This window comes from Silurus aristotelis (assembly GCF_946808225.1).
Source record: "Silurus aristotelis genome assembly, chromosome: 3".
Lineage (NCBI taxonomy): Eukaryota > Metazoa > Chordata > Actinopteri > Siluriformes > Siluridae > Silurus > Silurus aristotelis.
Window position 1 is genome coordinate 21,369,663 of NC_139576.1, and position 13,351 is coordinate 21,383,013.

The following is a 13,351-nucleotide window of genomic DNA, read 5'->3' on the forward strand; positions in this document are numbered from 1 at the left end:
ACATAAAACAGGTTGGAGTAAAAAATAGATAAAAAAAGTATATATTTATGTGAATGGAGTGTAAATAGGATTGGTGTTGGTGTAATAGATCTACTATGTTGCTAAAGAGCGAGCCTGTTAAGCATTTTTAGACATAGGCATGTTAAAAACCATGTTGCTACAGCAAAAGTTAGAGAAAGAGTGACTCTATAGCATGATACATTGGATGTATGGATGTTTAGGGCCTTGGTCGGGGGCCCAGCAGTGGCAGCTTGTTGGTTCTGGGATAGAGCTCATAACCATACATTCCAAAATCCAACTTAACCACATAGCTACCAAATCCCACTATTAATGACAAGGCTTCAGTGTATGAAAGACTAGTTTGTGTAGTTATAGTGTAGCTAGAAACCAGTATAAAAACAAAAGTGTAGATTAACTACATCAAATCAATGGTTACTTGTAGTTTGACAAGTGTTGCAAATTATCCTTGGCAACATTGCTTATATTCATTCTCAGAATAATGACTCATATCTACTGTTCTCGGTGCTTGCTATGGACAAGCATTGGAGTGATATTTGAGAAGTCGGCCTCATTGATTTTGAATAATCCTCTTTCTACAGTAAACAGCTTTGAGACAGTGTATAAAAGCATGCTTGATTTGATGGATGTGTTTTAATTACCTTCAAGCTGTGCCAGACATGATTTTATTGATTAAATCTATCATTAAGCCGACACTTGTCTGCCCAGAGTAGATCCGATATCTTTTTACAACTATGCTATGCATAGTCTTTAAAATCTGTATATTCATATACTAGATTCGATCAGTGTAACCATGTAAATCTTCATAGACAATACCTTCCGCATGTTAAGATACTGAGCTTTTGGTATATGTTTGCTGTAATTTTGTTTACAATTTAATAACAAAATAAGTAGTGAAATCACTTACAATCTTATTGTTTTATATCAGGTATGTGACAGAGTTTGGGAACGGTTTGGGCAATGTCTCGGCTTTGAGATCTTGCAGAGTTGTTCGGGCCCTGAAAACAATATCAGTTATTCCAGGTAAGGACATGCTCATAATCGACTACAATATTTTATGTAGCAGATTTTACAGTGAATAAACATGTTTTTTGCATACCTGATAGCATACCTTATTGTATAATGCATCTTGTTTATTTTCTATATGTAATAGCTTTAATTAAGAATTGATAAACCTTATTTCACAATATTTTACAGAATTGTCAAATTTATCCATTCAGTTCACTGAATATCATTCTGTGCATAATGACATATTGCATTTATTTGTTGATCACAGGTCTGAAGACTATTGTAGGTGCTCTGTTCCAGTCAGTAAAGAAACTTTCAGATGTGATGATACTGACCATATTTTGCTTGAGTGTATTCGCACTGATTGGTCTACAGCTATTTATGGGCAACCTGAGGAATAAATGCATAAAGCTACCAAACAATGCCACTATAAATGAGGAGGGACAGCTGGTTTTTAGTGACAATTTCACTGAGTTCAACCGTACAGCATACTATAAAAATGCGGGTGAGTGTTGATACTGTGGTGAAAAATAAATGACTAAAGGATAGTTCAAGTTAGCAGAGTAAAGCGGTATATTCTTCTGAGTTATTCATTACAATTCATAGAGTCTCTGACATATCTAATTCTCCCAGTTTGCACTTTTTCATTGTTCCCATACCTATCAGCTTATTACTGAGTTCAGTAGGCTAAAACAGAAAACACACACAGCAGGAATATTTCCTAGGCATAGGATTGGGAGCCACAAAAGTATGGACGCTTTTTCTGTTAAAATCTCCCCACTGTGCTGAAACTAAGAGGGTGATTTTCCTTTGATATTCAATTGTTGCCCTTCCACCCATCAGCCATTAGCATGCATTAGCTGGCTTAGTCTTGAGATCTCTTGAGGCATGGATTAGATTGAGAAGGTGAGAGTTCAAGGCTGTCTAGGAGCTAACAATGATTGACAGAAGTGGCACAGGGGAGCCTGTAACTGTTTGTGAAATGGAAAATACAACATAGTGGTTAATCAGAATGTGGTTTGTGCAGGGATTCTGCTAACTTTCAGATGTTAGAGACAGTGTTAGTATAGGGGAAAAGAAAAGGAATAAGAGAAATTAAGACAATTATTGTTACTAAGGAAAGAAATGTGATACTCATGCTAAAGTGCTCTTTCAAACAGGCTGACTGGTGCAAAAAGTAAGTTTGACCGGGCCTGATACCACAGCCAAAATGCTACTGACTAGCTTTAACATTACATTCTTTTAACAACATTTGTTTAAGATCTACCTCAGTATATTTGCACCAATAAAGGAATAAAATATTCACATTATAAAGATGTCACATGTTGTTTCATTCAAAAGGGGTCTAAACACTTCTCTTTTTTCCTGTAGACAATTATTATACAATTAAGGGAAAAAAAGATCCTCTGCTCTGTGGAAATAACAGTGATGCAGGGTAAGTAAATAATAAGTAAATAAAGGAAAATAGATTATTATTTTAATGAGTGAAATATTCTGTATTAATGTCATTGAAACAGTTGGTTTGATTTCGGACACAAATGTGTAAAATGTCACAAAAGTCAAGGCTCGGAATTAAAACCACACACGTTTCCTTTTGTTATCGTAGGGATACATGTAAACTTTTAACTGACATTTTATGTATGGATTTTTGTAAATCTGTTTTGCATTGCCTATTCTTAACTACATAATTTGACAAAAAAAAAAAAAAAAAAAAAAAAAAAATACTGTTACATTTGCTTATCTGCATGGTTTTTTTGTAAAAAAAAAAAAAAAAAAGGCTTCTACTTCATACTTTTTTTACACTTTGCTCCAGGCAATGCCCAGATGGTTATTTCTGTCACAAAGCAGGCACCAATCCAAATTACGGCTTCACCAGCTTTGATAGCTTTGGTTGGGCTTTCCTCTCTCTCTTCAGACTGATGACTCAAGACTACTGGGAAAATCTCTACCAACAGGTATGCATGCATATGTATATCACTCACATCACTCTGAGGCCCAGAGTAGTGAAAAGTTTATTTACAATTGTTCACATCATCAATGGCCTTGTGTTTATGTGCATGCTTGTGTTGTGTTGGGAGACTTGTATGTGGGTTATAGGTAAGAGATTTTTTTTTTTATTTGATTAGTTAAATGGTTTCTTTCCATTGAGGTCCTCTGCACCTGTTTCTGTATTTGTTCAGCTGATATAATATTAGCAGCACTGTACATACATCAGTCTAAATGCAGTGATATTAAAGTTTAAACTTTAAATAAGGTTAAATATTTTGAATATGGAACAGGTGCTTCATTGCATTTCTATATTTATTTCTATTTTATTTTAATTGATATAAATGAGAATTAAAGCCTTTAGTGTTTTAACTGCAAAACCAAACTGCAATAAAACAAAATGCAAAAAAATAAATAAAGTGGAGACTATTATGCTGATTTTAATATTGAAAATCTCAGCCATATTCAGATCAATGAAACACATGTAGAATCTACCTTTAAAAATGCTACTTCTTCTGCTACTAGTTTCCAAACAAGAATTCCAAACAAGAGCCCAAGAGCACTTTGAGATACTGCACAAATTTGATAATGGCTAAGAGTTAGCTGTTTTTTTAGACTCTTCGAGCCTCAGGGAAGACCTATATGATCTTCTTTGTGCTGGTGATATTCCTGGGATCATTTTACCTGGTGAACTTGATCTTGGCTGTGGTGGCCATGGCATATGATGAACAGAACCAGGCCAACCAGGAGGAGGCTTTGCAAAAAGAAGAAAAGTTCCAGGCTATGCTGGAGCAGCTCAGGAGACAACAAGCAGACGCCCAGGTATTGCACAGCATGCATCTTAACTATATCAGACTTATAGTGTAGGGAGTATGACCATTAAAATGCCCACAGTGTGTATACTGTTATGGATAAGAGCTCCACTCCATGTTTTGGGGTTTAAATGATAATGAATGACAAGATGTTTTTTGAGACAGTGCTGTATTTTGAATCAGAATTTTAAAAAGCTAAATACATTTTAATTCATGTCTGTAATAGCTTATTTGGAGATTTGCCTAATTAGGCCCCCTTCTTGGTGGAACCACCTTTAGTTACAATTATACCCACAAGACTTTTGGGATATGCTTCATTTAAATTGAGGTCTGCATTCTGACTCTGGCAAGTCAAACACATTAAAATTCCCAGTTTCTGAACTAATCTAGTGTAGTTTTGATAGTATGCATTGTGCTGGTATCCTGTTTAAAGGTGATTCTATTTTCCCGTATCAAATCATATACAGACCTAACAGTTTTTATTTTACGTTTGTTCAGGAATTTGGCTTTATCAATTTTGCAAGAAACATAATGATTCCTCCACCATGCTTCACTGCTTAGGTGGTGTTCTCAGGGTGTTGCGTAGAATAGTGTTTCTGTCAAATACATTGCTTTTTTCCATCGTTAAAATGTTTGCATTTCATCAACTATTTGCAGCGTCTCCATCATGGGACTTCATTTAGCCCAATGTGGCTTTCTAAAGCACTTGTTGAAAAAGCCTTTTTCCCTTGTTAACAGCATCTCTAGAATCTGAATTGTGGATCTCTCCAGCATCTTCAAATTTTCGAAGCTTCTTGGTTGTTTATCTGATCAATGACCTTGGCCACAGTTTTGATCTGTTCCTTCCCTGTTTAATAATACCTGTATTATGCACTGTGATGAAAGATACCTAAAGCACACATAATTATTCAAACAAACAGCATGGAAGAGGACTTCCACAAAACTTATATGATTACCAATTAATATCTACAAACCCGATTCCAAAAATGTTGGGACACATTGTGAATAAAAACAGAATGCAATGATGTGGAAGTTCAGAATACAACATAGATGACATATCAAATGTTTAAACTGAGAAAATGTATAATTTTAAGGGAAAAATAAGTTGATTTTAAATTTCATGGCATCAACACATCTTAAAAAAGTTGGGACAAGGCCATGTTTATCACTGTGTGGCATCCACTCTTCTTTTTATAACAGTCTTCAAACGTCTGGAGACTGAGGAGACAAGTTGCTCAAGTTCAATAATAGGAATGTTGTCCCATTATTGTCTAATACAGGCTTCTAGTTGCTCAACAGGTCTTCTTTGTCGCATCTTCCTGTTTATGATGCGCCAAAAGTTTTCTATGGGTGAAAGATCTGGACTGCAGGCTGGCCATTTCAGTACCCGTATCCTTCTTCTATGCAGCCATGATATTGTAATTGATGAAAGAGGCAACGTCTGGATGGGAGCATATGTTGTTCTAGAACTTGGATATATCTTTCAGCATTAATGGTGCCTTTCCAGATGTGTAAGCTGCCCATGCCACACGCACTTATGCAACCCCATACCATCAGAGATGCAGGCTTCTGAACTGAGCGCTGATAACAACTGGGGTTGTCCTTATCCTCTTTAGTCCAGATGACATGGCATCCCAGTTTTCCAAAAAGGACTTCAAATTTTGATTCCTCTGACCACAGAACAGTTTTCCACTTTGCCACAGTCCATTTTAAATGAGCCCTGGCCCAGAGAAAACGCATGCGTTACTGGATCATGTTTAGATATGGCTTCTCTTTTGACCTATAGAGTTTTAGCCGGCAACGGCGAGTGGCACTGTGGATTGTGTTCACCGACAATGTTTTCTGGAAGTATTCCTGAGCATATGTTGTGATATCCATTACAGTTGCATTTCTGTATGTGATGCAGTGCCGTCTAAGGGCCCGAATATCACGGGCATCCAGTATGGTTTTCCGTCCTTGACCCTTACGCACAGAGATTGTTTCTATCTATTTCTATTATCTATATTCTATTGTGAATAAAATATAAGTTTATAAGATTTGTAAATTATTGCATCCCTTTTTTATTCACAATTTGTACAGTGTTTTTTGTACAACTTTTTTGGAATCGGTCTGTATTATGAAACGTATTTCTGTACAAGAGAGTAAACGTATTCTAGCTATAGTGTATTTGTACATACAGTACATATGTATATTATTTGACATAAATATTTAACATATTTTGCTAGCTACTTTTTAAAATCTCATTAAGAACCCACACAATTCAAAACAGACCAAACTGTACCAAAATACACAGATCGTCCATAACATTAAAACCACATGCCTATTATCGATTTGCTTCCTCTTGTGTCACTAAAGCAGCTTTGTTTTCCCATTGAGGCATGTACTCCACAAGACAAGGTATGCTGTGGTATCTGGTACCAAGATCTTAGCAGTAGATCCTTAAATCTCAAGGATCTTGATAGTCATGTAAGTCATTGTGTACATAAATAAGACTTTTTTGTTCAGACACTTAGTCGGATTCAATCTGGGGAATTTCCTCCAACCATTACATTTTTTTTTAAGTGGTGTATTGTCCTACTGAAACTACTGCCATTATGGAATACCGTTGCCATAAAGGGGTGTACGTCACTGCAACAATGTTTAGGTAGGTGGTACATATCCATGTAACATCTATACGAATGCCAGGACTTAAATTTTCCTAGCCGGAGAGAACTTGCAGAACTTGCCTTCTTGCATACTTGTGCCATTTCTTTTCTAGGCAAGCAACACACACACACACACACACACACACACACACACACACACACACACACACACACACACACACACACACACACACACACACATTTGTCCACATTATGCAAAGAAAACATGATTCATCAGTCCAAGCCACCTTCTTCCAACACTTGCATAACCCAGTTCTGATTCTCATGTACCCATTGTAGACATTTCCAGTAGTAGACAGCAGTCAGCATGGATTGATCTGCTGTACAGCTATATGCAGCAGGCTGTGATGGACAATATTTTGGACTTTTATTTATCAAAGCCAGAATTAACTTTTCAGCAAATAATTCTTAGGGCTACAGAAGCTCTTCTTTGGCATCAGACCAGATCTGCTAGCCATCTTTCCCTTGTGCATATCTAAGCTTTGGGTCGTACCTATCTTCTGGCAACAGAATTTGCAACTTATCAAAGTTGTTCAGATCCTTATGTTTGCCCATGTTTCCTGTTTCAAACACTGCACGTGACTGTTAGCTTGCTGCCCGTAAATGTTATTTACTTCACCCGTCAGTCATTTTAATGTTATGGCTGATCAGTGACCAAATTTTTAAGAATTAGCCCACAAAAATCCAAATGACTAATGAGATGTTTATAATTATAGTCAGTGAGCTGACTATGATTATTACTTGTTGTAATTAGCTAGTCCTATGCCAATTTGCCATGTGAAATGAACACCCGATGTAAATTTCCATCATAAAAAGATGAAATTTTCTAATGGAAATCCCATGGGGCTATTTTGTACATTTCTACTAGGTGGCAGTTGCAGTTTTTGAGGGTGGCATTCTTAGTGGAGACAGTTCCTCTGAGGCCTCCAAACTCAGTTCCAAAAGTGCCAAAGAACGATGCAACCGGAGAAAGAAAATGAAGCAGAAAGAGGAGGAGGTTGAGAAAGGGGACAACGGAAAAATCCACAATTCTGACCCAGAGAGCAACTTTAGAAGGACCAGTTTCCGATATTCTGTGGATGGAAACATACTGTCATATGATAGAACATATCAATCTCCTCATCAGGTCAGGAATGGTTCTTAGCTGCGGTGGTACTGATTATCATTGTATGCTCTGTTGATGAGTTTTAATATTATTACTGTTGTATTAGACACATATACTTATTAATTTAATTGTCACCATCATGTCTTTAAGCTTCATGTGGCTTTCTTTTCAAATTTTCAGCTTCTATTCAGCTTCATATTTGTTTCTTACTTACTTGTTACTTTCATTTCCTTCTTGACATTGTTTTTCCGTGCTTTTTAATTTTTCATTTCGGTCATTGGCATTTATTTATTTATTCGCCAAAATCTTTGCAGCATTAGTTGAGATTTTATTTCTGTTATTTTCTTGGTCTTTGGTCTTATTATCATCCTCATCATTGTCATCATCGTCATCATCATCATCATCATCATCGTTTGCCATATTTTATGTTTGGCATGCCAGTTTTATTTGCCACATGACCATTGTAATGTAATTGTCAATTCATCTTGTGTGGTGTTTACATGTGACGTGAGCCTGAGGCCTATTTTTTTTTCAGTCACTTGTGAGTATTCAGGGCTCAGTGTTCTCTCCACGCCGAAACAGTAGGGCTAGCATCTTTACCTTTCGTGGCCGCCTGGGATCAGACAATGGATTTGCAGATGACGAGCACAGTGCATTTGAGGACACAGGCAGCCGGCGTGGCTCGTTGTTTCTGCCACATTGCTCTGAGCGTCATTACAGTACTGGCAGCAGGAACAGCTTGACCCCACGTGTTTTCCTCTCTCCAAATGGAAAAGTGCGCAGCTCTGTGGATTGCAATGGCACAGTGTCTTATGTGACTGGGAATTCATTGGCAAGCTCTCCAGAGGTTCTGCAGTTGCCTGAGGTGACCATAGATAAAGTCACGATAGATGACAGTGTAAGGAATTTTGCATCTTAGGTGGTACTTCAACTATGCACTCAGTTGAAGCAATATGTAATATAGTAAACATCTTATAGGTAAATATACTACCACTATAACCCATTAAATAGTAGAACACAGGCTAAAAGCCAACTACAAAAGTTTTGTTTTTTATTAAACATTGTAATATAATTTCTACACCTCATGTATGGTGTGTTACAATTATTATACTATTTAATAGTTTAAGTTCAAGTTTGGCTAATTAGACTTGTAATTCATTATAATTCTAATTATTCTAATAAGACTGTAATGTCTTTATTGTTCTTCTTCAGAGGAAAAAAGAGGAGTACAGGAGGAGGTATGAGGCTGAACATCTCTCACCAGGTTTTTTAGATGACCATACAGCCAGACAGAGGGCTCTAAGTGTAGCTAGTATTATCACCAACACAATGGAAGGTAACTGCACTCCTGTTTGAACCTAAACATCTGGCTATTTAAAAAATTAGGTTCAAAATATTTTGTTAAAAAACCCCATAAAAAGCTGCATTAATTGAACATTTGGTGTGTAACAATGAATCAGCATTTAACATCTGATTTAAAAATGTGCATCGTGAAAATGTGTAACACATAATGGAAATCAGCATATTATTAATTAAGGACCAAATGCAATTGTACATTTTACACCAAAGGTCCCAAATTAGACAAATCAAAGAGTTAAATTATACAGAGGTCACACTGATTATATCACAACCTTCTTTTGTGGAGAGTTTGCACCATTACCATAAATCATCTGTAAAGTGAATGATAGCTCAGTATTACAATGGCAGACATGCGTGGTAGGTTATATGTTTGCACAACCATTTTATGACTGTTAAGAAGAGCTCTTTATTTGTTTTAAAATGGCCCCAGCCCCATGCTACTGCAATCAACAGTCCCTAAGAAAAAGGTCATTTTAAAAGGACTTTGGAGCTCTATTTCTAATTAAAATGATTTTTCAGGCAATGCTATGGTTCTCATTTGTTTTACTAAATCTTTTTCTTAGGGTCGGAGACCTTGATTTTCAATCATATTTTAAGATTGTTTTAATTATAAAATTCATTTCAATTGAACATTAAATTCAATGAACATTTAATGAAATGAAATGTAGATGTTAATTTGTTGATACAGGCAAGTATTTGCATATTAGCTTCATGATATAAATCGTTTGAATTGTTTTTATCTACTTCAGTAGCATGATCATGATTATGTTATAAATCTGTTGGTTTTTTTCATATATTTTTTTTAATCTTTTTTTTTTATATTGCAGAAATGGAGGATTCAAGGCGGGCATGCCATCCATGTTGGTATAAGTTTGCAAAAACATTTCTAATCTGGGATTGCTTACCAGCATGGGTGAAATTAAAGAAATTAGTTCACAAGTTCGTTAAGGACCCATTTGTGGATCTGTTCATCACTATTTGCATTGTAATCAATACGTTATTCATGGCCATGGAGCATCACAACAAGGTTAAACATTTTGGGGCAGTCCTTACAGTGGGCAACTATGTAAGAACAACTTTTTATTTTAAGTAAATGTTTACATTGTAAAGTACATTCATAAAAAGCTATTATTAAGTGTTATTTGAGTTACTCATTACATATTTACAGGTTCTGTAACTGATTCTAGCAAACAGCTCTAGTTTCAAACCCATTCTCATGTGGGATCTCTTTTCGATGGTTTGATATAGAAGCTTAAATAATTTTTCCAGAGGTACAACCAACAAACTTGTAAAAGTTCTAAATATAAGTAATACTTCACAAACACATGTGGTATATCTAAATATGAGCATTTCTGTGAGTTGGCTTTTGGTCATAAAGCCCAAAGAACAAGTGCTGTAGCTACAGTTATGGGAAAAAAGAAAGTACACCCTTTACAATGACTTGAAGTACACACTTTCCGTAGGAGTTTATCACTGTCCTACAATGTTTTTGGAGAAATTCAGTTCAACAACATTACACATTTTTTTTTATTATCTTGAAGCATTAAATGGTCTGATCCTGACAGCTGTTTCAAAAGATTTCCATTTAACAGTTGTAGATATTTGAAGATGGCCTTATAACCCTTCACTGATTGATAACAATTGTTCAATTAACAATTGTTCTCTGAGGTCAAACATTATGTCCTCTCTTCCTGCCATGATGTAGGCACACAAATAAGTTCTCCAGAATTCAGATGTTACAGAAGTAGTCACATTTCTTGATTATTAACTAAGCTTGTGTATTTAATCAGTGGCACTTGTCTACTAATTAATCGCTTATTTAAAGATTGTAAAAGTACAAAGGGTTATTCATACTTTTATACTTATTTTTCCTTTCTTTATTCTCAATGGTTATTAATTTTTACCAATGACTGCATATTAAAATATGTTGTGGTTATTGTGTAGCTGAAATGTTATTTTATATACTGTACAATATGGCCAAATTATCTATTTATTTTAGCTTTGCTAATGAATATAGATACAGAAGAAGCCACACTTAACTTTATAGTACTTCGGCTAGCTGGCGAGCTCACAATAATCGGTACATTCACGTTAAGGTGATTTTAACAGTGTCCTTATGCAAAGTATAAGCACGTTTCAACGAAACAAATAAGTGGACAAGAACTTATTGTTGTATAATATCCATTTATATATTACAGTATAGAGACTTTCCACTGTAGTACATTAATTATTCACCCTTATGTCCAGGTCTTCACAGGGATCTTTACATCTGAGATGATCTTGAAGATTGTAGCCATGGATCCTTATTACTACTTCCAAGAAAAGTGGAATATATTTGATAGTGTCATTGTAACCATGAGTATTACAGAGCTTGGCTTGGAAAATGTTTCTGGAATGTCTGTTCTCAGGTCATTTCGTTTGGTAAGAGAAACTACCTTGAATTATTTATACTGAATAGAAACATTAGATTAACTGAATCCTGTATAATTTGTATGTGGAATGATTGTCGAAAAGTTTGTAACCTGTTATTTTTTTTTCCATTCTAGCTTCGAGTCTTTAAGCTTGCCAAGTCTTGGCCCACTTTAAATATGCTGATCAAAATCATTCACAACTCAGTGGGTGCCCTCAGCAACCTGACACTTGTCCTGGCCATCATTGTCTTCATTTTTGCTGTAGTAGGCATGCAGTTGTTTGGGAAAAATTACACAACCAATAAGTGCAAGATTTCCACAGACTGCAGTCTCCCTCGCTGGCACATGAGCGATTTTTTCCACTCCTTTCTAATAGTGTTCCGTGTGCTGTGTGGTGAGTGGATTGAGACAATGTGGGACTGCATGATGGTGGCTGAACAGACCATGTGCCTATTTGTCTTCCTCATGGTCATGGTGATTGGAAATCTTGTGGTAGGCATATATCTTAAATGTTTTACAACTTTATATACATACTATATATATATATATATATATATATATATATATATATATATATATATATATATATATATATATATATATATATATATATATATATATATAAAATTTCCAGCTAAATAAAACAATAAAAACAAAAAGCTTGAATTTTTCATTGTCTGTATTATGCCTTACAAATGAAACTAATAGAATCAGATCTCTATAATAACATCTTATCTGAACTTTTTCAGGTTTTGAACCTCTTCCTGGCCTTGTTGCTTAGTTCTTTTAGTGCAGATAACTTGGCAGCCACAAATGATGACAGTGAAATGAACAACTTGCAGATTGCAGTGGGTCGCATCCACGATGGTGTCGCATTCATGAAAGCACATCTGCACAGCTTCTTTCACAGCGACTGTTTTAGAAGGAGACCTAATAAAGTAAAGGAGGAAGATGACCTGAAAGATGGCAAGAAGCTGGCTGAGATGTCTACTCATACTACAGTGGAACTGATTAAAGACCCAGGATGTGAAAAAGAGGCATCAGGTGTAGACAGTGGCTCTGAGAATTTCATCTTCGATCCCACCGTGTCTGTTTCTGTACCCATAGCCATTGCAGACTCTGACCCTGAGGGCCATGACGATTTAAGCAGTTTCTCTTCTGACATGGAAGAAGATAAAGAGGTATGGTAGCTAAATTTATTAGTTACAAATCGTTTCCTACAATCGATTTATAATATGTACAACAGGATTCAGATGAGTATCTGTAAATTCAGACAGATAATAAATATTGTGCACATAAATAGTGGGATCACACAATAATCAGATTTTGTGTATTTTTGTGTATACATTGTCGATACAGTCCATACAGTTTTGTATAAAGTTGTATATTCATACATATGTCCCGCTGCAGTCTTACATAGAGAAGAAAGCTATAGTAGCCTGACATTTTAGGATCAGGAACTAGATTACATTATGTGACATTTATGGGTGAGTGCATTTCAGCTTGGTGTTTCTTGTTTTGGACTCCTCTTTAAAACATACTTATTTGCTTTGTGCTATTTTAAAAGCAAAATAATCTGGTGGTTAGTTTTTTTTTGCAATCCTTTTTAAGGTGTCTAATTTTCTGTGCTCTTCTATAAAATCCTTAAATACACTTTTGGGTGTAGCCACACATGTAAACATAAAAAAAGAAATATGATCAGTTCAGAAAAGCCTGTAATTCCCTACACTATATATTAGACAATGTGAAAATTGTACCATATCAAGAGGTTTTCTAAGCAGTACTAAATAAGCTTTTTTCCTGCAGGCCCAGAAGAGCATGCCGGTATCTCTTCCCTCATGCTTATGCCTCTTAACCTGGTTTGTTATTACAGCTCTTTCAGAGATGCTCTCAAGATTTCAGACAGGAGACTTGTAAGACTCATTTACTGAACATACAACACCATATAGATTGCATTTACCACTCATGAAAAGGGATACATAGTCC

At 35.7% G+C, this 13,351-nt stretch overlaps 1 protein-coding gene across 3 annotated transcripts in view; it reads left to right on the forward strand.

Moving 5' to 3' along the window:
* scn1laa (sodium channel, voltage-gated, type I-like, alpha) overlaps positions 1–13,351 on the forward strand; it is a 35,320-nt gene that overhangs the window by 7,560 nt on the left and 14,409 nt on the right. The window contains exons 6-17 of one of the 3 annotated variants that reach the window (XM_083536835.1): positions 947–1,041; positions 1,295–1,531; positions 2,398–2,461; positions 2,840–2,981; positions 3,628–3,834; positions 7,359–7,616; positions 8,131–8,493; positions 8,808–8,931; positions 9,782–10,020; positions 11,202–11,375; positions 11,501–11,857; positions 12,115–12,546. In XM_083536835.1, the coding sequence (XP_083392961.1) occupies positions 947–1,041; positions 1,295–1,531; positions 2,398–2,461; positions 2,840–2,981; positions 3,628–3,834; positions 7,359–7,616; positions 8,131–8,493; positions 8,808–8,931; positions 9,782–10,020; positions 11,202–11,375; positions 11,501–11,857; positions 12,115–12,546 (2,692 nt within the window). The remainder of the gene's footprint in view (positions 1–946; positions 1,042–1,294; positions 1,532–2,397; positions 2,462–2,839; positions 2,982–3,627; positions 3,835–7,358; positions 7,617–8,130; positions 8,494–8,807; positions 8,932–9,781; positions 10,021–11,201; positions 11,376–11,500; positions 11,858–12,114; positions 12,547–13,351) is intronic. The other 2 variants (XM_083536836.1, XM_083536837.1) reach the window with 2 other exon arrangements.